Source organism: Cheilinus undulatus, linkage group 7 (assembly GCF_018320785.1).
Source record: "Cheilinus undulatus linkage group 7, ASM1832078v1, whole genome shotgun sequence".
Taxonomy (NCBI): Eukaryota; Metazoa; Chordata; class Actinopteri; order Labriformes; family Labridae; genus Cheilinus; species Cheilinus undulatus.
Genome location: NC_054871.1, coordinates 52311978 through 52335592, shown reverse-complemented (window position 1 = coordinate 52335592; position 23615 = coordinate 52311978). Strand labels below are relative to the sequence as shown.

Genomic DNA, 23615 nt, shown 5'->3' with positions numbered 1-23615 from the left:
AGATCTGTCCTCCCTACAGAATAAAGACCACCTGATAATAATGTGGATGTGTTTCTTTCCTGCAGGAGTGACTCTGAGAGGAAACAGCGCTAACAGAAGCAGCAGGAGAGCAAGGAGAGTCTCTGCAGGCGTTTCTGAGGACGCTCTGGCCACAGACAGTGGCGTGTTTGAGGCCTGGGGCAGAAGGTGAGACCAGGTTCACCCTCACAATCCCAACACCCTAACCCAGCAATGTGGAGCAATGGCACCTCCCTGTGACAGCTAAGAAAACAGCACTCACTGTAATTCAACCAGAAAAGGATGTTTAAGCCGTGTTTCCATCAGGGGGTCCGTTTTGATTCAGTTTGGTTTGGTATGGTTTGGTACGCTAAACCCCAAAATAGTTTGCATTTCCAAGATACCCGTGCTCTCACTTGGGTGGGCGGGGCTGTAAAAGCATGCATGTGAAGTCACAGACAGCGTGAGTCTGCTGTTCCAGCTGCAGAGTTATAGAAAGGATGAGTGACGGAAATCAGTTGGGAATAAGCAGTCAACAGCTTTATTTCAGCTGAAAGTGCTTTTTAAAGAAATAACTACATCTTAATGATGTTAACATCTGTCAGTACAGATCCTCAGCTGATGGAATACGTGTACAGAGACGGTTTGAGTTGTAACGCTACGTTAACATATAAATATATGTAGTCTATAACAGTTTATACAACAAAATATGAAAGTTTAGAGCTGTACTGTGAGAGTTCACCGCATTAAAAATAAAGTAAAAGTTTAGCTGTTAAAATCAAACTAGATTAAGTCAGAAATCTGGGGTGCGTTGATCTCGTTTTAAAATAGTCTGCAGCCTGAAGTTTTAATGAGCCTGTTAAACAACCACAGAGCGATGTTTTCACAGGTTACCTAAAGTAAGAAGTAGATTAATAACTATGAGAATGAGATGAGAGATGAGAATGAACTGTTCTAAGGCTTCATATTCACAAAACTTCTGCATTAATTTAGTTTCTCATCCATCGTGGATGGATCAGGCTGATCTGAGCCTTTGGGCTCTGCTTTGTGTTCTTAAAATCATCCAACTAAACATCAGGAAACTTGATTTGTGGCCAGATACCAATATCCATAGACTAGGAAACAGTTTGGATCTCCGTCGAGTCCAAATATTTCCCATTTAGGCAGATATTGGTCCATTTTTCTCCCGTTTTCGCCTGCTTCTCACAGCGCAGACTTCCGTGTTTGAAGCCCAGAGGCGAGCAGCTGAGTCGCGCGCTGACGTGACGTCAGTGCAGCCCCTATTGTTGTGTTTGTAGCTCCACCTTTTTGGTACGGTTAGGTAAGATTGGCACCTCTACGGAAGGGTGCTGAAAAGTGGGACCATACGGGTCGGTTTTTTGGGCCCTTTTCTCTATGGAAACGCCAAAAAAAGCGTGCCGTACCGCACCGAACTGAGCTAGATCGCTTGGTGGAAACGTCCTATTAGACAACACTCTCACTCAGTGCCAGCCCCGATCAGATGATGTGATCAGTTGTTTGCACATCACAGTAGAGAACTCCACACAGGGGTGCTCTTTACGACCGTGACCGCCGGTCAAACTGAAGCTACCAAAAGTATTGACTCATTCAGGTATCAAGTTTAAATAGCTCATGGTGAAACACGGGTTAAAAACCTTAGCCCAAACCTGGTCAGTTTGTCAGACAGCGTTTATGTTTGGTCTGTTTCAGACCAGCGGTGGTTCTGTTTGGTTCTGTTAAGTCTTTCACGGTTTGGTAAGATAAACCCTGACCCTGCTTGTGTTAGCATAGCCGATGTGCTACTGCAGTGATCGTCAACTGGCGGCCATATCAGACCCCCTGTAGCTTCCCATCTGGTCCCTAAAAGATGACTAAAATTCAGAAAATATTGAGAGAATAAAAGATTTTGTGGTTTTTAGGGTATATTTTGTATTCTGTTGCCACAAATCAACCCCAAAAACAGATCAATAATTCTGATCATTTTAGCAAGAATGACTCAACATTTGATCCATTTGATAGAAATTCACCCTCCAGCCATTCTCAGGAAATATAATGCATGATAAAAACATACTCATACAACCCAGACCCGGTTAAATCAGCTTCCCACTTAAAGGGATATTTCAGGATTTTTGGAGTTGGGTGGTATGAGGTGCTTGGCTATAGTAGTGGCGTTAGCCTCCAGTGATTTCCGTGAAAGTTGATCCTGTGGTTATTACGAGTTCAGAGAGATCCGCAGCATAATGGCTGTAGATGGGAACGTTTTATCCGCATAGTTTAACAAGTTTTACGTAAAAATGGGCCAATAAAATATGTTGGCTCGCCTGTATGCTGTGTCCAAAACTTACAGGTACTAATTTACGATACAGCTTTCAGCATTTTGTCTCAGTCCACTGTGCACTGATCCTCCGATCAGCTGTGTGGGTCTGCGGCTTCTATAGGGATAATAACATCACAACAAGCTAAAACAAAGATATGAGCAACATGAGCGATTTCCAGTCGAGTGCTGAGGACGTGCCTTTTACTGTGGATATGAGAGGTTATTTGTATGAACCGGAGTACACCCATGAAGAACCTGTACAGATGGAGAGTCTGCAGGCTGAAAGAGAAGCAGAAAAAACTTCATTTGAACATTTTGAGCAGGAGAGAGCCGGAGAGTGGGTTCGCTTTTTCCATACCTACACCACCAGGTGAGTCAAAATCGCCTATATTATCTTTGTTCTAGCTTGTTGTGGTGTTATTATCCCTGTAGAAGCCTGCAGACCTACACAGCTGATCAGAGGATATCAGTGCGCGGCGGATGGAGATGAAATGCTGAAAGCTCTATCATAAATTAGTGTCTGACACAGAGTGGGTTTTTTTGGGAGAAATGAAGTGCCTTGTATGTTTTGGACACAGCGTACAGGCGAGCCAACAAATTTTATTGGCCAATTCTTATGTAATACTCGTTAAACTACGCTGATTAAACATTCCCATCTACAGCCGCTATGCCCCGGATCTCTGAGAGCTCATAATAACCACAGGATCAGCTTTCACAGAAATTACTGGAGGTTAACGCCACTATTATAGCCAAGCACCTCATACCACCCAACCTCAAAAATTCTGAAATATCCCTTTAAAATGCATTTTTCCTGCCTGATAATCAACATAGAAGACCTGTTTCCTGCATGTGTTTTTAACCAATCACAACACAGCATACTGGTATCAAACCCAGCGATAGACACCACAATGGGGCCTATATGTGTGGCTGCAGTATGGGCAGTAGGAACTCATTTCACTTAAAGTACAAACTCTTAAAAAAGAGAACTAGTACAGTAATATGTTCATTAGAGTGAAATGTTGTACATTCATTTAGTGTATCTGAAGGTTTGGCCCCCACATCTTCCATCAAGCCAAAGCTGGCCTTTGTACAGATGTAGTTGAGGACCCCTGTGCTACAGCCTTGCTCACTACTAGTCTCAGCTCAGTCATACAAGTCGGTCTCTTCTTTTGGTTCCAGCTCTTTAAATTCAGATTACATAACAAAACTGGTTGAAGGAAAACTGTCTCTCAAACAGTAGTCAGCTCCGCATTAGAAAGCTGCTTCATAGTACTGATCGTCAAAGACAAATCATCTCTGTCACTTACCCCCTTAGCTTTATCTGCTTGATGGTACATTTCCATTAAAAATGTGTTTATGACAAATTGAGGTAGAAAAGCTGTCAAAGGGGCTCAGCTAGCCTCCTAGCTCAGCACAAGACTTTTGTCTCCCTTCATCTGTTTAGATGTACAGTAGGAGGTCTAAAGGACTGAGTTATTTGTGATACGATCCCTGCCATGCCAGGTACATAAAGGTACATTCAGTAAGTAAAGTGGGAAAATCACTTATGTAAGGTGCAAGGATCATACCTGTTGTATGTGGAAATGTTCTAATGGTAATTGCAGTGTGTAATTCCATTTAGAGCTTCAGTGCACTAACTTTTCTATGTTCCAAATGATTCCAAACCAGGGTTTTTCTTTTCCTGCCCCCCATCTGACACTAATCAGTATCACCCGACCGCGTTCAGTTCAACCTATGAGATTGGAAAGTCTGAAGCTGCTCAAAGAGTACAGGGCATTCAGAGGCTGAATCCCAATGTCCACACTCACACACCCACTGACTTTGAGGCGCACTCCCGCTAAGTCGAAGAGGGCTTAGGGCTGTCCCACTGTCGAATCATAAAGTGTGTGAGGGATCTCTGGCAGACTTTTTGAGCCCTTCATGCACCCTTTCCGTAAGTGGTCATCTCTGCAGACTTAGCGTGGGGGAATTACCCATAGTTCATTGTATTGTGATATGTGACAGGGATTCTCGGGGGATGCCCGCTGGTAAACGCTACAAAAGTGAAGTGAAAAGTACGAAATTGTAAACAAAAAACATGGAAGGTGCAAAAAGGGGTGGACGATGCAAAAAATAAGTATTATTCCTATAAGTATATTGTATAAAATAGCCTTCACCCACTGAGAAAGCAGGTCTATAGGTGAGGCATGCTTGTTTTATCTTTGTTTTAAGCTCTGCAAGATGACGACTGTCAACAAAAACAAAGGGCTGTCCCATTTCTGTTTCTACCACTTCAAGCCCTCGCCGCCTCATGCACTCAATCACTTTCCAGGTGCAGTCAGTTAAGTCAGTGAGGGCTCAGGGCTCAGGGTTTAGGGAGGAGATTGAGATTCAGCCAGAGGACCCCCTTCACTTTTTCAACTTTATCTTGCAGCCTGATGCTACAGTCTGAAAAATGTCATTTTTGTTCTAATTGTTCTACACTCAGAACCCATCATGACAACATGAAAACAGAACTTAAGATTTTTTGGCAAATAAATTAAAAATTAAAAAATGAAATATGACATTGACATAAGTATTCAGACCTTTTGCAAAAACCTTTGCTGAGATGTTCCTACACCTTGATTGGAGTCCACCTGTGTTAAATGAACCTGATTGGACATGTTTTTAAAGACACACACCTCTCTATAGAAGGCCTCTCAGCTGACAATGATATCAGAGCAGAAACCAAGCCATGAGGTCAAAGGAGCTGCAGAGCTCAAAGACAGGATTGTTGACAGGCACAGATCTAGGGAAGGCTACAGAAAAGTTCTGGTGACTGAAGGTTCTCAGAGGCACTGCAGCCTCTATGATTCTCAAATGAAAGAAGTTTGGACCAACCAGGACTCTTTAAAGAACTGGTCATCCAGTCAAACTGAGCAATGGGGGGAAGGGCTTTAGTAAGAGAGTAGACAAAGAACCTGATGGTCACTCTGACTGAGCTTGTTGTTGAATTGAATTTGCTGTTTGGCTGGATGACCAGTTCTTTAAAGATTCCTGGTTGGTCACAACTTCTTCCATCTGAGAATTCTGGAGGCGGCTGTTCTCTTGTGAACCTTCAGAGCAGCAGAAATGTTACTGTGGTCTTCCTCAGATCTGTGACTGTCAACAATCCTGTCTCTGATCTCTGCAGCTCCTCTGACCTCATGGCTTGGTTTCTGCTCTGATATCACTGTCAGCTGTGAGGCCTTCTACAGAGAGGTGTGAACCTTTAGAATCATGTCCAATCAGGTTCATTTAGCACAGGTGGACTCCAATCAAGGTGTAGAAACATCTCAGCAAAGATCAGGAGAAACGGAGAAACCTGTGATAAATATAGGAGGGTTTTTGCAAAGGGTCTGAATACTGATGTCAATGTCATATTTTATTTTTTAGCTTTAAATTTATTTGCCAAATATCTTAAGTTCTAGTTTCACTTTGCCATGATGGGGTACCGAGTTTAGATTAATGAGAATAAAAATGTTCTTTAGACTGTAGCATCAGACTGCAACATAAGTAAATTGAAAAAGTGAAGGGGGTCTAAATACTTTCTTACTGTGCTTAACCCCAATAATTGTTATCATAGTGCTGTGAGAAATGAGACACAAAGCCTTACAGTCTTCAGTATCATTGCCACAGCAACAATTTCTGCACATGATGAGAGTTTCTGAAAATATGTTGTCACACACCAACGTAGAAATCACCTGACGACTTTCTGGTTGAAATGTAAACTTTGTTTTAAACTTTTGCAGCATTGAGTAAGTATGATGGCATGTTTTACTGTTTCTGCTGTAGTCCAGTGTTAATTTCATCGACTTAAACTTTGACAGAAAATGTTTTTCGACAGCCTTTTTTTCCATGACAAAAATTAGACTAAGACTAACAAAAATAGATCTGTGATGACTAAAACTGACGGTTTAGTTTTCGTCAAGATGACTAAAACTAGACTAAAATGTCATGTAGTTTTCATCGGACATTCAAAATCCTTGATATTTCTCCACTGTGGGTAAATCTGTCAAAAAACAATGCAGCTGTAACTATTCTACCTCTCAGCTGTAGAAAGCAGGGACCCCAGCTTTGGCAGGGTGCAGAGGACACACTACCATGATTTGGTTTTAGATTTTGGCAAGAAAATAAATGCTTGGACTCAAAGTAAAGACAAAAATGTGAGGACTTTTATGGACTAAAACTAGACTAGAACTAAAAAGGATGGAAATGACTAAAATATGACTAAAACTAAAATACATTTCACTTAAAGACTAAGATTAGAAATAGTTGTCAAAATTAACACTGCTGCGGTCTTTAAATTCACCCCTTCATGCAGCACTAATAATCCAAACAACTGTCATAGTTTACATCCTTTAATGCTGCCAAACTCAGCCAGATTTGAGCCTTAGAATTAACCCTCGACTCTGGGAGAACTTACATGAAATCCATGAAGGACGACTTTAAACAGCCAAAACTTTTTCAGGTCCTTTGTACCCAGTTAAGTTCTGGCAGGCTCATGGTGTTATTATGAGTGTTTTGACACAGGGATGCATGCAAAGATATTTTTTGTGTGCAAGAAATCTGCCTTTTCTCTGGGGAAACAGTCTCTGCAGAGCTGGAGGGTTGCTGGTTAGTATGATATGACTCAGTTGTGTTTTCCTTTGGGTTTTTTATCCATTTATAGATGGCAATGTTGTTCTTTTAGCTGTAAGGTGCTTAAAAAACCTGGAAAATCACCCTTGAAAGTGCTTAAAAAGTACTTGAATCTGTCCTTTATTCTGTTAAGAACACACAAAATCAACCCACCACAAGTTCAGCACTAAGTTCCAGTTAGCAAGAGTCAGAGTGGCCAAGAAAAACTTCCTTTTAACATGAAAAACTTCTGGCCAGGATCAGACTCTTGTTCTGCAGCCATATGCTGAAGATATGAAATAGAAAGAAGACAAACCAACAGAAACAGCCACAAATACAAGTAAATAGATTCCTGGTTAAAATGCCATAATAAAATAAAAGTATGGTTGCATCAGTCAGTAAAGCAGACATCCATACAGTCCTCAGGTTGCAGGAATCCTGACCCTGGCACTCTTTTGTGCACTCTCTCTGCCCGTATTACCCGCCCCTTTTTTCAGCTCTCCTATCAAAATAAAGGCTAAAGCCGCCCACATAAAATCTTTAAAAAACAGTAAAGCATGCAATGTAAGGGCAGCAACAACATGAAAATAGATCAAACTTTTCAGTAGATTGAAAAACTGAAATGACAATGAAATAGGTAAGTCTGCTAATTGTAATCAGCGCATTTAAGGCAGAGCAGCAGTTTCTCCTTTACGATGACAATGATAGAGACTAGAGCCTTTTAAAGAGTGGTGTAACTAACAGTCCATCCATTCATTCATAAAAAAGGATGGGTAATGCATGGTTAAATTGTTCCACGTTGTGTCCACAGATAGAATAAGAGCTTCTTTTGTCCTTGTACAGGGCAGAGGAGTCTGATGAGATGTCGTACATGAAAGAGTTGACGAGTTTGAGCGAACCCACCCAGATCCAGCTGGGGCTGCTGTGAGTAATGTGTTCATTCAGACTTTATTGACTGAATTGTGACTTAGTTTATATTAATTCCACGTTCTTCTGCTGTTCTTCTCCTAGGTGGGAGTCCAGTTCTCAGTCTCTCCGTCTGCATCTGCTGCAGCTCAAGAATCTGAACAGATCAATTGTTAGAGATGGCTATAAAGTGTGAGTATCTATTAAGCTTGATGTGAAAAGATGAGTGAGCACAGAGCTGTTTTTCTTGTTGTGCAAACATTTAATACTTATGCATGTCAATAAATTTGAAAATAATGAGAAAGTTTATTTTTTCCTGTGATATAATTCAAAAGTGAAAATTCTGCTCATGTATTAACTCAGTAATTGGTGGAGCTCATCTCCATCTTGACATTTCTCCAGAGATTCTCTTTGGGGTTCAGGTCAGACCAGTTGGCTGGCCAATCAAACACAGTAATACCAGTTTCTGGTTATAATGTAATATGAGCTTTCAGGATTGACTGGACACAAGGACTGTTTCCTTGCCTCCATTTCCTGATCCTGTCTGTGTGGTGGATCTTGATCCTCTGACTAGTGTCTCATTCCAGTCCTTGTGAAGCTCCCCTAAGTTCTTGAATCTGCTTTGTTTTGACAGTCCTCTGAAGGCTGAGCTCATCCCTGTTGCTTGTGCTCCTTTTCTCACCACACTTTTCTGGTGGAGCCTCTAAGAACAGCCTGGCCTATCAGCAGTGACCTTCTGTGGCTTACCCTCCTCACAGAGGGTGTCAGTGATTGCTTGGACAAGGCAGCGGTCTTCCCTGTGATTCTAGATTTTTGCTGTAACCATCAAGATCAAGACAAAAAAGTCTTGAAATATATTACGTTTATAAGATGAATCTAGACTATATGGAAGTCTGACTTTTAGAATTAAACCAGATAAAAATGACTTTATTGATGTTGTATTTTTTTAGATGACAACAAACTTTGTTGTCATTATAAATCAAATGTTGTTTTGCTCATTTTCAGATATGTGAAGGTGCACCTGATTCCACTTGACGCCAGCAGGGCCTGTGCATTTTACTGTTGTACAGCGCTGGAGCCGCAGTCTCAGATGAGCTTCAATGAAGGCTTCCGCATTCCTGTCCCATCAAACGCCCTGGCGGTGTGCGCGCTGCAGCTGTCCGTCTGCTCGCTGGGACCTCAGGCTCAGGAAGAACTGCTGGTGGGTCTTAAAGCCTGACTGCCCCTCAGAGACATGGGTTTATAAATATAAATAATGCTGTTTTCTGTGTGTTCCTGCAGGGTACGGCCCAGCTGAGCCTGGCTGAGTGTGAGGGGAGTGCAGAGATGGTTTATCACTGGCTGAGATTGAAGGTGCTGAGTGGGATGGAGTTACCCCGGCCTGAACAGAAGAGCTTCAGTCAGCGCAGACATCAGGACAGCCAGGAGGATGAGCAACGGCCCAGAGCCACAGTAAGAACACATGCATTTGTTTCATGAATGAATGAATGAATGAAGAGCATGACTGCACAGGAAATCTAGTCTTAACAGGTATGTAGAGATGAAGATTTCCATTTTAATGATAACAGCCTCGGCCTGTAGGCTGTACACTGCATTCCACATTATTATGCAAACGACATTTTTCTCTGATTTTCTAAATATCAATGCAAATGACAGTCATAATATTTTTCAAGTCATCAACAGTGAGAGTATAATTCAAATGTTTTTGAACAAACTTCATAATGATAACTATTATTTTTTCAAAAATAAAAACCTCAAAATGCACTTTTCCACATGTTCCACATTATTAAGCAGGCCACAGGTTTCAGCAATATGGGAAAGAAAAAGGATCTCTCTGCTGAAAAGTGTCAAATAGTGTAATGCCTTGGACAAGGAATGAAAACATTCGATATTTCAGGAAAAATTAAGCATGATCATCATACTGTGAAGAAATTTGTGGCTGATTCAGAGCACAGACAGGTTTGTACAGATAAAGGCATAATGAGGAAGATTTCTGACGGACAAATACATCAGATTAAGAGAGCAGATGCTAAAATGCCATTACATAGCAGCAAACAAGTGTATAAACCTACTATTCAGCCCCCCCTAACCAATGCTCACAAGCAGAAATGGTTGCAGTGGGCCCAGAAATACATGAAGACTCATTTTCAAACAGTCTTGTTGACTGATGAGTGCCGTGCAACCCTGGATGGTCCAGATGGAGGAGTAGTGGATGGTTGGTGGGTGGCCACCATGTCCCATTGAGGCCGGGACGTCAACAAGGAGGGGGTGAAGTCATGTTTAGGCCGGAATCATGAGGAGAGAGCTGATAGGCCCCTTTAGGGTCCCTGAAGGTGTGAAAATGACCTCGGCAAAGTATCTAGAGTTTCTGACTGACCACTTTCTTCCATGGTACAAAAAGAAGAACCATGCCTTTCATGGTAAAACTATCTTCATGCATGACAATGAACCATCTCATGCTGCAAAGAATCCCTCTGTGTCATTGGCTGCTATGGGCATAAAAGGAAAGAAATTCATGGTGTGACCCCCATCCCCCCCTGACCTCAACACTATTGAGAACCTTTGGAGCTAAAGATCTATGAGGGTGGGAGGCAGTCCACATCAAAACAGCAGCTCTGGGTGGATATTCTGACATCCTGCAAAGAAATTCAAGCAGAAACTCTCCAAAAACTCACAAGTTCAATGGATGCAAGAATAGTGAAGGTGATATCAAAGAAGGGCTCCTATGTTAACATGGAACTTGTCCTGTTAAGATGTTTTTGATTGAAATAGTTTTGATTTCAGTAAATATGACCCCCTGATGCTGCAATTTCTACAAATGACCATTTTCAGTTCTTTACAACCTATAAAATGTTTTAAAAAGCTGTTGTGCTTAATAATGTGGAACAGTGCATTTTGAGGTTTTTATTTAAAAAAAAAAAAAATTGTTGTCATTATGAAGTTTGTTCAAAAACATTTGAATTATGCCTTAATGACTGATGACTTGAAAAATATTCAGTCATTTGCATTAATATTTAGGAAAATCTGAGAAAAATATCATTTGCATAATAATGTGGAACGCGGTGTAAACACCATTGAGTCTCCTCTGCTCTTCTTATTAGCAGAGGAAACAAACAGGACAGTGACAACGCCAGGAATAATTTTCCTCCCAGCTACCTTTGATAGTGTATCAAAGTTTAAGACTAGAATCTATTAAAAGAGGGGCAACCTCAAAACACAGCTTATTGGCACTGAAAATCCTTCTGAAAGCTGAGTTTTGGTGTAGTGAGCTCGATGTTAACCCTACATTGAGTATATTTAACACAAATCAATAACCTGTGGACCCTTCCTCTGAAATAATCTTGCCCAAGTCTTTCCTCCAAATAGCTTTAAGGCTGACCAGAGATTGTGAATGTTAGAATAAATCATAGAAATTGATCTCTTCATTGAGGAGAGAGGCTAGGCTTGGTTGTTCACAGATGGTAGAATGGCCAATGGTTGCATCCCCAGCCAAAGCTGTATATGCACGTCATAATTAGATCACTTCATTAAGCATCTGTGTAAACAATGCTTTTAAAATTCCTCATGAGATTGATTGTAAAGATTTTGGCCTGACTACATTGTTGCAGCTCATCATCAAACATTGAGACCGATTATACCCGTTAGGAGCGACAACTGGTTTTGTAGTGTGACATAATACCACAAAGTCTAACATATCTGAATTTGTCTTGCATCATTGTCTTGTTTGCACCCTGACCAGAAGTCATCGACGTGAATCCTTACACCTGCCAGTAGGAGAGCATTTCCTTCTCATCCTTGTATCATTGTATACCAGAGTGACATTAAAGGGACATTATTAAAGGGACAAATTTATATCAGTCCCAGAGGTCCCCAAAACATGCCTGTGAAGTTTGTTTCTGAAAAAACACTCCAGTATTGAATTTTTGCATGTCTAAAAACCCCTCTGTTTCAGCCCTGCTCAGAACGAGCTGTTTCTGTGTCCGCGGCTTTAAACTTTAATTAGCTCTCTGACTCCAACCCTCTCAGGAAATGGATGTGGCTCTCTGGAGATTTATGTGTACATACATGTTATCCCACACATTCCTCAAGTTCTATCTGAAGGATAGTCAGTCCACATTGATGAATCAGGGTAAGATCTATTAAATTTTTTAATTACCTTTGAAATATGTTTAGCCATTAGCAGTGAATTCAGTCCCTCTTGCCTATACTGCAGCCAGCCACAAGGATGCAATTGAGATATTTTGGCCACATATTTTAGGACTTATCACTGGGTTTGAGTCATACAGTTGAAACCAGAAGCTTACATACACTATATAAAAAGGCACATAAACTTTTTTTTTTCTCACCGTCTAACATTAAATCAGATTAAACTTTTCCTGTTTTTGGTCAATTAGGATTACCAAAATTATTTCTATTTGCTAAATGCCAGAATAATGAGAGAGATCATTTTTTAGACATTTTTTTATTATTTTCTTGAGTGTCAGAAGTTTACATACACTAAGATTACTATGCCTTTAAACAATTTGGGAAAGCCCAGATGATGATGTCACGTCTTTGGAAGCCTCTGATAGGTTTATTGACAACATTTGAGTTAATTAGAGGCACACCTGTGGATGTATTTTAAGGCACACCTGAAACACACTGCTTCTTTGTGTAACATCATGGAAAAATCAAAAGAAATCAGCCAAGACATCAGGAAGAGAATTGTGGACTTGCACAAGTCTGGTTCATCCTTGGGTGCAATTTCCAGATGCCTGAAGGTGCCACGTTCATCTGCTCAAACAATTATACGCAAGTATAAACACCATGGGAATGTCCAGCCATCATACCGCTCAGGAAGGAGACGGGTTCTGTGTCCCAGAGATGAACGTGCTTTGGTCTGAAAAGTGCATCTCAACCCAAGAACAAAAGCAAAAGACCTAGTGAAGATGCTAGCTGAAGCTGGTAAGAGTGTGTCACTATCAACAGTCAAACGAGTCCTGTACCGACATGGGCTGAAAGGCCACTCTCCCAGGAAGAAGCCATTACTCCAATAGAAACATAAAAAAGCCAGATTACAGTTTACAAATGCACACAGGGACAAAGACCTTAATTTTTGGAGACATGTTCTGTGGTCTGACGAAACTAAAATTGAACTTTTTGGCCATAATGATCATTGTTACATTTGGAGAAAAAAGGGGGAAGCTTGCAAGCCTGAGAACACCATCCCAACTGTGAAACATGGGGGTGGCAGCATCATGTTGTGGGGTTGTTTTGCTGCAGGAGGGACTGGTGCACTTCACAAAATAGATGGCATCATTAGGAAAGAACATTATGTGGAAATACTGAAGCAACATCTCAAGACATCAGCCAGGAAGTTCAAGCTTAGGCGCAAATGGGTTTTCCAAATGGACAATGACCCTAAGCATACTGCCAAACTGGTTACAAAGTGGCTTAAGGATAACAAAGTCAATGTTTTGGAGTGGCCATCACAAAGCCCTGATCTCAACCCCACTGAAAATTTATGGGCAGAGCTGAAAAGGCATGTGCGAGCAAGGTGGCCTAAAAACTTGGCTCAGTTACACCAGTTCTGCCAGGAGGAATGGGCCAAAATTCCTGCAAACTATTGTGAGAAGCTTGTGGAAGCATATCCAAAACATTTGCCCCAAGTCATACAGTTTAAAGGCAATGCTACCAAATACTAATGACATGTATGTAAACTTCTGACTCTCAAGAAAATAATAAAAAATGGTCTAAAAAATGATCTCTCTCATTATTCTGGCATTTAGCAAATAGAAATAATTTTGGTAATCCTAATTGACCAAAAACAGGAAAAGTTTAATCTGATTTAATGTTAGACGGTGAGAAAAAAAGTTTATGTGCTTTTTTATATAGTGTATGTAAACTTCTGGTTTCAACTGTATATGTCAAACCCTGATTGGTGAAAAACACATGCATGAAACAGGTCTTTTGTTTTTGATATCCAGGCAGGGAAAATATATTCTCAAAGCCCCTGAATTTTTAGGTTGATACTGTAACCAGCAGCTTAACCAAGAATGGACTGATGAATATGAATCTTATTTACTTATAATGGCTGATGGGGGATTTTTGTACAACTACACAAGCATCCAGAAAAAAAGTTTTAATTTTGGGGTTCCTTCAGTAGCTGCAGGGATTTTTGAATATCAAAATACACTGTAAATACAGAACACTTTTTTCACACGTTTCTGAGTTTATAATCTTATGGGGGCCAGATGGGGAGCAGTGGGGGGCCTGATTTGGCCCCCAGGCCTCCAGTTAAGGATCAGTGACTTAGAGCGGGTCTTTATTGGGCTGAAGAGATACTGCACATGTAAACGTTAGCTTACTAGTCAATTATAGTTTGAAAACTAGCAGAATATTCTGTGAAACCGTTTTTTTTTCTGTGACAGCTCAGAGAGTAATGAAAACAGTGCTGATGGCTCAACTGATAGGAGATAAAGTGGACCCGAGTTAGGACGTGTCAGGACTAGAGAGAGTCTGCTGGACCGGCGGTACAGAGACGAGGAGTCTGACCCTTAAACACTGGGTCTAACCCCTACCTCCTTCGTGCTGCTGCAGAGCGTTTGTCAGTGTTTCAGCTCCTTGATGACACTGTTCAACAGGAATGTGTCACATGACAAACTGGCCGTGGAGGGAGGAGGAATGTTGACTCTGAGAGGGAGGACGATGTCTGATAGTTTGCTCTGTGACGTTTCAGGACACTGTATGCACTCTGCTGTCCCGCACCAACACCACATCCACACACTTGGAGGAGCAAGAGGCCGAACTGAAGAAGGAGGAGGAGCCTGTGGAGGTGGCATCTGAGAGGTGGCCATCTTTAAATTCCTACTAAAATTCTCTTACTTTGCATCCAGCTTGCATTAAAGTGTTTTTGTGTTCTTTGTAGGAGTTGGCAGGCGGAGTCGGTGGACAGTGGTTGCAGTAACAGCACAGCGTTCACAGCTGCAGGTTCAGAGGGGCTGTGTGCAGAGGGCATCTGTAACACCACTGGGGGGCGCTGTGATCAAACAACAAGCAAAATCTCCTCAGTAAAGGTACATAATGTAATCTCGGCTCAGTCCTTCTTAAGACCACATCATCTGTATCATTTGGCATGTGCATCTGAAAATGCCTCATTTACAGGTAGAGGGTGAGAGGAGCTGCAGAGCCCGATTCTGAAAAGAATCCAAAAACAGAGAGTTATTTAGAAGCTGTTTTAAGGTATAAGTCTGTTCATATACAATCCAACATGAGAGGCAGCATTAAAAACACTGCAGTCAAAATTCTTTTCACTGATTGGCCCAATGAAACGTCACATTCATGACAGTATTACTTTGGATGTTACCCACTAATCAGGTCTGTTGCTAGGCAAACAATGAGACAACTAAGTTTAATTAGCTTCAACTTTGGGTTCAGAGTTGACTTTACACAAGAACTGCAGAAAAAAACTTTATTGCATCAGGCCACAGGAGTGTGTTTGTCAAAAAGGTCTAGTCAGATGTTGGTTCTGTGCTCCTTCATTTTGTGTTTGGTTGTTTTTTAAATTTTAGTTGTGAATTCTTGGTTTTCCCTCTCTTTCTTCTTATAGTTTAGAAGACAAGGAAAATGTTTTTGATTTGTTTAGTTTTGTGTCGGTTTTTCTTTTGGAGTAAAGCGTTAAACGCAGACTAATATAAATGCACAGTGAAAAATGGCCATAAGAGTGGATGTACAGGTGAATCTGAAAAACTAAGACTATCTAGTGAAAATTCAGTTTTCCTGTGATGTACTTCAGAGAGTTAAACTTTTATATTTTCTAGATTCATCACATAAAAAGTGAAATATTTCAAGACTTTTCTTGTTTTAATCTTGATGATTACAGCTCATAAAAGAATCACAATTCCACTACCTCGAAATATCACAATATTGTGGAAAAGTCTGACTCACAAAGCCTTCATTCTATCACTCTGGTTCAGTTCACACAACCACAGTCATGGGGAAGACTTCTGACCTGACAAATGTCCAGAAGACAATCACTGAAACCCTCCATGTGGAGGGTAAGCCACAGAAGGTCACTGCTAAAGGTCAGACTGTTCTCAGAGGAAAGTTGACTGAAAGGAAAAGTGCAGAAGAAAAAGGAGTGCAAGCAACAGGGATGAGCTCAGCTTTCAGAGGATTGTCACACAAACAGATACAAGAACTCAGGGGAGCTTCACAAGGACTGGACTGAGACTGAAGTCAGTGGATCTAGAGCCACCCCACAGATGGATCCAGGAGATGGACTACAAGTGTGGTGTTCCTAGTATTAAGACAATCCAGATGTTTTCAGCTTCTGTCCTGGGCTAGAAGACAAAGAACACGACTGCTGCTCAGTGTTCCAAAGTCTCAAGGTGCTTATGGTCCAGTGTTTCTTGTCTCCACAGTCATTGATGGTTTGGGGTCCATGTCATCTGCTGCTGCTGGTCCACTGGTCTTTATCAAGTCTAGAGTCAACATTGTCAGTGGTCTACCAGGAGATTTCAGAGCCCTGCATGCTTCCCTCTGCTTAGGAGCTTTATGGAGATACTGATTTCATTTTCCACAGAGAAACCAAAACCAGCCGAAACTGGTATTACTGTCTTTGATTGGCCAGCCAGCTGGTCTGACCTGAACCCCGTAGAGAATCTCTCGGGAAATGTGAAGATGAAGATGAGAGACACCAGACTTTACAATCCAGATGAGATGAAGGCTGCTATCAGAGCAACCTGGGCTTCATAACACCCAGCAGGGTCACGGACTGATCTCCTCCATAACACAAGCAGAGATGCAGGAATTTGTGTAGAAGGAGCTCCAAGCAATTACTGAGGGCACAAATGAGCAGAATGTTGCAGAAGGTCAACATTTCTGTTTTATAAATCCTTTATTAGACTGGTGTTTTTTAATATTCAGATATTTTGAGATAGTGGATTTTTATTTTTGTAAGTTGTAATTATCAAGATTAAAACAAAAAAAAAATCTTTAAGTGTTTCATTTTGTAGAAGATGAATCTAGAAAATATGGAAGTTTCACCTCTTGAATTGAATGAAAGGGATTAAAGAACTTTTTCATGCTGTTCTTATTTTTTGAGATGCATATTTTTGTCATTTTTTTTGGCCCTCATGATGTACACACCAGTATAATTAAAGTCTGTAATGCTCTAGAAGCAGACTCGCCAGGTTATACTCTGAAACCGACCCTACCTGCCATGCTGCCCATTTCCACTCTGCAGGACATTTATTTCCCCCTTTTGCCTTCTGGTATTTGACACTTTTTCAAGCATGTATTCCTGCAGTACTGTCTCATCCTATGACCATTTTTGTTCAGCATTACCTCAGGAGGAATATAAATCCTAATCAACCTCCCATCTCACCCGCCTGAAACAGAAGGAGCAGGCTCCACCCTCACATGCTGGGTGGGTGAGCGACATAATGGCACATTTAAATAGGAAGAGCTAAGATACCTCACCAAGGATTCTATTACACAAACCCTTCATGGATTATTCCAATAGCTCTTCTAGTGCCAGCGAATTATTTTAAGGTCCCCATTCAAGCTGTTCATAAGTGTTTATTTTACTGTTGATATTGGTTTCTAATACTGCCTTAAATACCCACGATGCACTTCATATCTCATGGCCAGCTTCTAGGATGCTGGTGTTCCAATATTTGTACATGAACAGATGTGATAAGAGATCCGTTTGATTTAATAAAAAGGAGATCCAAAGCCCCATTCCTCTGTTTTTAGATAGTTTTTGCAACATAAGAGGCAAAAATGTAAGGAGATATGCAGAGGTTGTCATAGTATGAAGTTTAACCTGTTGTGTCTGTGATGCAGTGGATGCTCAGTCTTTTGCTTCTGATTTGTTGTTGCAGGTGGAGAAGGCCACCATGACTGAAGGCTTGTTTCCAGAGCCAGTGCGAGTCCGGGCCAAAGAGAGGGGGGGTCGCTGGGGTCACGCCTCACCGTTCATGCGGGGCAGCACTATTGTTCGCTCCCAGACGTTCTCTCCTGGAGCTCGCAGTCAGTATGTCTGCAGGGTGAGTCTTTGTTAAAAAGAACCCGACATGATCAGAGAAGCTGACCTTGTCTCTCATATGTATGTGTGCCAGAGCAGACCAGAACATGGCGGCCTGGTGAGTTTATCACTTCAAATGACTCAAAATGTGAGTTTTTTTGGTCAAAACAGATATGAGAGAGATAAATATCCAATAAGGTGAAGGTCTGATCATACAGGTTTTTTAAAAAATACTTCACATCTGAAATATTTTTGTTATTGAGCTTCCTGTTTTAAATTATTGCTTTTCAGTTGTATCGCAGTGACAGCGACAGCTCCACCCTACCAAAGAAAACGCCCTTTGTCAGAAACACATTGGAAAGAAGAACGCTGCGGTATAAACAGGTAAAATCTCTTTCTTCTGGTTTAGAGCTGTGTTCGTAGCAGTATTATCTGCATAGATTCTGAGTTGTTTGTCTGTGTCTGTGGGTGAGCAGCAGTCTTACCGTTCTTCCCTGGCCGAGCAGCCGACTCGTACCTCTCTGGACCTGGAGCTGGATCTCCAGGCCTGCAGGACGCGTCAGAGGCAGCTGATGGAGGAGCTGAGCGCCCTGCGGGAGCTGAAGCTACGACTGGAGGAGCCACAGGTCAGAGAGGACATGGAGCTCCCTCACTGGGCCCTGAGGGACGAGCGCTTCTGCTGCTTGCTCAGAGAGGCTCAGAGACAGGTGAGCACTGTGGCCACTTCAGACGTATGTGCACACAACAGAGATGGATGTAGTGGAAAATGGGAATGGCAGCTTCCTTTACAGCTTCAGCAGATGGTTGTCCAACATGAGTCTGGTTCTGAGTTCTTGACATCTCTTACGTTGAGCCTGGTTTGCTTAACAGCAGCTTGATTTTCTCTATAACAGCATAACTACTATGTGACAGCAGGTATCAGTATGATAGACTCGAAGGATCTCACTCAGAGATAGAGCTAAAACATGGCTGTTAGAAAAAGATTTTATCACTTAAAGCTCCAAAATCATTCAGGTAAGGCATAGTCTGTCAAAATAAATCCAACTTTCTCGTGGCTCTAACGTGTTTTTGTGCTGCAGGCTGGTCAGAGCAAGCAGGAGCAGCGTCAGGAGGAGGCAGCAGAGAGGAGGCTGAGGAAAGCCTCCAAAGAGGTTCTGAAGATGAGGGGGCAGAGCCAGAAGGAGCCACTGCCGGTGCAGACCTTCAGGTGAAGATGAAGTTGACTGAGGATCAGCTTTCACACTTTAACGCCACTTCCAATGTTACCTTTGCACTGATTAAAAATCACTGGCTCAATCCCAATAGGAAGTTTTGCCATCTACATCTAGAGGTAGGACGTCCTGGTCTTTGTTGGAGCAGAGGGAAGGGGGAAGGGAAAGGGCTTTACAAGAGAGATTTTCCAGGATGACACTCACAATCATGGGAAATCTCCCAGAACTTTGTGAATCAACGGCAAGATAAGAAAATTACGACAATCTGATATCCTTATTGAGGTCTGGTATGTGAGAGCCCTGTTGGAGTTCTTTCCACCTCTTATGGGGCATTAGACATGCACCAATATGGGCGCACACCTAAAACTCTGCAAAATGTGTAAAGGCTGTAAAAACGAACAGAGTGAATTTGTGCTACAGCGCCACCTTTCTGGCTTTGATGGAACAGATCTACAAAATGGAAATCTGTTTTCACTTTGACTTTAAAGAGTTTTTGGTATTTTTTTGTCAAAAAAAGCCAAATGACCATGATTGATTTATAAATCAATAAAAGGATAAAATATCTAAATGGGTGAATACTTTTCTGCTCTGTAGCACTCCCAGGGGATGGTCTTCTCTGTGTCCCTAACATCTGTAAACAGACTGTTCAGTTTGTTTTCGTGCACCACTGTGGAACAGTCTACCTATTAGGCAGGAGGCTGAGGAAAGGCTGATTACTTATGCATGAGAGTCTAATGGTTTTTGACTGACAGCTGAGGTCAGCCCTACAGGTGTCCCTGTATGTCCCTGAGTGACTGAGTAACACTACTTTCAGAGTCATACCAGAGTTTGGTTTAGTTGTACTAAAAGCCGTCGGTATTGGCTGCCTCCACTGCTTTAAATACCTCTGATGTAGCTTTAACACTGCATCTGTTTTACTAGAGCTGGACCATGTTTCTGTATGAAATGAGGAATAAAAACAACCCTAAAAGCATTTCATGTTGGGAAAGATGTTGTCACTCTTCTATCGACTTGCTTCGTCAGAAGGGCGACTATGTGATAGTAACAGGGAAAGGGTTCGTTGTTGTGAGTGGTTATATACAATGGCTGCCGGTAGGGTGTTTAGCTCAGACTTAGCCATGGCATAGGTTTTGTCTGAACTGGACAACATCTCTTTATTAAAACAAAGGCAGAGCAACACTGAAAGCTTTCCATGACAGAAAAGACATTTTTGCTGTACTCCTGGTCTGCTTCAGCATGGGTTTGCAATCATTATTGGTGGTTTTGTCCGGTTTATCCAGGGCCTGCTGCTGCAGTAGCCGTTAGCTCGGATGTCACTGGAAGGAAAGGCAGTTTAATCAGAACTGGCCCACATTTCTTTTGAAAACCAGAGCAGAGAGTCACACTGAAAGCTTGTCTTGGCAGGGAAGTTATTCTTGCACGTCTCCTGAGTGGCCTTGACATCAGTTTTACATGAAGCTCTGCCATTGAAGGAGGCAGTGGCCTCTGAAAAGTCCCGCCCTTCCCAAACACTTTCTATGGGAGCTTTCCCAGAAAATTGTCAAATATATTCAGTCGATCTGGCCTGCCAGGTTAGCTGTTTCCTGCCAACAGAGATTTTATGTTTTTAACTTTAAGGATGCAATTCTCAACTCGCAGACTAATGTGACACTAATCACTCTGCCAGAACACACACTCCAGTCAGACATTTCAGCAGCTGTATTCTAGGTTTTAACTTCGTCTTGTTTTGTTTCTCTGATGTCCTTTAATAGTTTTAGTGTTTTTAAATATTTCTACATTTTTGAGTGTTTTTTAAACTTGTTTACTTCTGTTCCAGGGGTGTCAAACTCAGTCACAGAAGGGGCCTGATTCTGACTTCAGGTCTAACCTGAGGGCCTAACAGGGTCCACATTTAGCAAACTCTTAACCTAATTTTCCCCGGTAATAAATTATCGGATAAGAGTTAAAAGGCTGATAATCTGAGATTAAAAAAAAGGCCAAACTTAATAGTTCAAAAGGTCAAAACACAAAATTAAATATTAAAATAATGCTTCAAAAAGGCAAATACAGCTTAACAAATTTATTAGACCACCACCCAAAGTCAGGTTTATGCCACAGCTGCCCTAAATTAACAGCATTGGTAATTACCAGAATCATTTTTGATGTTTCTGCAATGGTTAATACACCAATATGTAGAAGCTCTTTAACCCAAATGATATTTTTAATGCTAAAATAGAATTATTATTGTTATCCATGAATTTTCAAATTGACTGATTTACAAAAACACAGAAAAAATAGTAAAGCACATTAATATTTCTTGATTAATATGTCAAATGATAGTTATTTACTTGCATTCCTGAACAGAAAAATGAGTTTTAGTGGTTGAATGTTATGCTTGATTCATTTCTGACTTCTCAGAGAAGCCCAGTGAGCCGGCTCAAATTTGGGTGAATTCAGTTTGAAATTCCTCATTCCTGTTACAAATGGTAAAACATGGAGAGCTGACTGAAAATGCAAGAGTCCGCATTAAAGCACTTCATGACACTGGATGGTCTCTGAGACAAATATGACAGGTGGTCTAATAAATTTGTTTAGCATTGTATATTAAAAAGAAAGTCACAATTATGTTTTGAAGGTGAAAATATTACTTAAAATTCAAAATGGTGCACCTAAAAGGTCAAAATTTGAGATAAAGGTCAAAATAATAAATTGAAAAGTTTAAATGATTAGATAAAAAGTCAAAATAATAAATGTAAAAGGTCAAAATATGTGATAAAAGTACAAATAATAGACTGAAGTCATAATTATGCAATGCAAAATTGAAAATATGAAATGAAAACACAAATTAATTTCTTTTCCCGTATTTCCTTTTATTAAATTATTTTTACTCTTTATCTTTTTCACATTTTTATGACTTATGGATGTTTGATATCATCATCGTTAAGTTTACATTTTTATACTGGAGGAAATCTGCAGACCTCAGTTAAAATAAGAATATGATAAGTTCTTGCGGGCTGGATTTGGCCCCCGGGCCTTGAGTTTTACACCCCTGTTCTATTCTTTTAAATCTATTTGATTGAAAGCACTTAATAAATAATTGTTAAGATAAGTGATCATCCATAAAGAGTCGGAGTTCTTATTTGTTTTATAAATGTCGATGTTTCAGTGATAAAACGAGTGTATTGCACCTTTAATCTCTTGGTTTTCATCATTGTCTGTGATAGATCAGATGTGTTAATTTCAGAGAGCTTTTCTGTGTTCTGCAGAGAGAAGATGGCTTTTTTCACCAGACCAAGGTTCAACATACCTCCTCTGCCGGCTGACGACGTATGAGAGCTGCCCTCTGTGTTTGAGACTAAACATGAAGTATTTGTGGATAATCTGAGCTCATGAAGTACAAAGTTCTTTCTACCACGGACGCAGGCAGAGCGGCGTGCAGATCATGTTGAAGAGAAGAAGGTTCCAGAAGAAGTTTGTGTGACTTTTCTAAACACAGCAGAAACTTTTGTGGACAGCAGTACGGCTTTGTTTCTCCTCCCAGGATCTCTCCTCCTGTCCCTTCTGTTGTTTGTGCTTACAAAGCTGGAAGATGGGAACAAAAGTTGGACAAATTCACTGTACTGTAACTTATTTTATAGTACTTTTTCCTTGAAGGAAATGATGAAAACGCTTCCTGCTTTTTAAGTGTATTTTGTAGCTTTGAACAAATAGCACTTCAGTGTTTTTACTACAGTTAAATGAACTGATTTGTTTTCTCTTACCTAATTCTTGAGGTTATTTACATCAAATGTCACTTTGTAATCCACTTTTATTACAGATGTTGTCCTTTTGTTGTTATGTTATTAAAATTAATATTATTTCATGTACTTTTCAATATAAGGATGAATATATGAACACTGTATTCAGATTGTTTTTTATCATGTCTGTATGAACACCTGCAGTGTTACCTCTTGTGAAGATAAACCATTAAACCGCAACTCTGCCTTTTCAGCCTTACTGCTGTTATTCTGCGTTCTGCACACGCTCAGCTTTTCTCCAAGTATGTCACATGTGATCACCGTCTAACCACATAGGGCGAGTCGTCCCATTTCAGGTCAAGAAGCCGGCAGGCAGCTGCATCAGCAACTTACCTTGATACGACTTCCTGTTTGAGCTTTCCACATAAGCCACCAGACAGTCAGCTGACTGAAACTGCTTTAACACTCTTGTTATCTGAGAATGATAAAATCTACCCTAGATACTACTCAGTATAGTACGCCCCTGCCCATCGCTCCTGTACGCAGACCACACAGCCCGCCGGGCCCTCTCATGAATCAGGGCCTCACTCAGAGCTCTGCCTCTCCTCACATTAGGCCAAACATGAAATTAACCAGGGTGTAAATCAACCCTAAAGATATCCATTTTATGAGATCAGTGCCATATGTGGTCAGTTAATACCAGATGGCTTGTTGCTGTTCATCTCTTGTCTGCTTTTCTTCTGGGTTTAGTGCATTGAGGCACTCCTGACAAACGCTGCAAAGAAACTCTGATCGTGAATTTATTAACACCAAACTTCCTGTTTTAAAATCACGTATTACGT

The 23615-nt window shown here is 41.0% G+C and overlaps 1 protein-coding gene across 1 annotated transcript in view; it reads left to right on the top strand.

Moving 5' to 3' along the window:
- Window positions 1–23026, top strand: part of wwc3 (WWC family member 3) — a 116183-nt gene extending 93157 nt beyond the window's left edge. Inside the window, exons 12-23 of the mRNA XM_041791128.1 lie at window positions 66–186; window positions 7775–7855; window positions 7943–8029; window positions 8843–9038; window positions 9119–9289; window positions 14556–14665; window positions 14745–14892; window positions 17704–17868; window positions 18138–18230; window positions 18323–18553; window positions 18926–19053; window positions 22303–23026. Coding sequence (XP_041647062.1) covers window positions 66–186; window positions 7775–7855; window positions 7943–8029; window positions 8843–9038; window positions 9119–9289; window positions 14556–14665; window positions 14745–14892; window positions 17704–17868; window positions 18138–18230; window positions 18323–18553; window positions 18926–19053; window positions 22303–22369 — 1598 coding nt within the window. The 3' untranslated portion in view covers window positions 22370–23026. The remainder of the gene's footprint in view (window positions 1–65; window positions 187–7774; window positions 7856–7942; window positions 8030–8842; window positions 9039–9118; window positions 9290–14555; window positions 14666–14744; window positions 14893–17703; window positions 17869–18137; window positions 18231–18322; window positions 18554–18925; window positions 19054–22302) is intronic.
- Window positions 23027–23615: the final 589 nt, after the last annotated feature.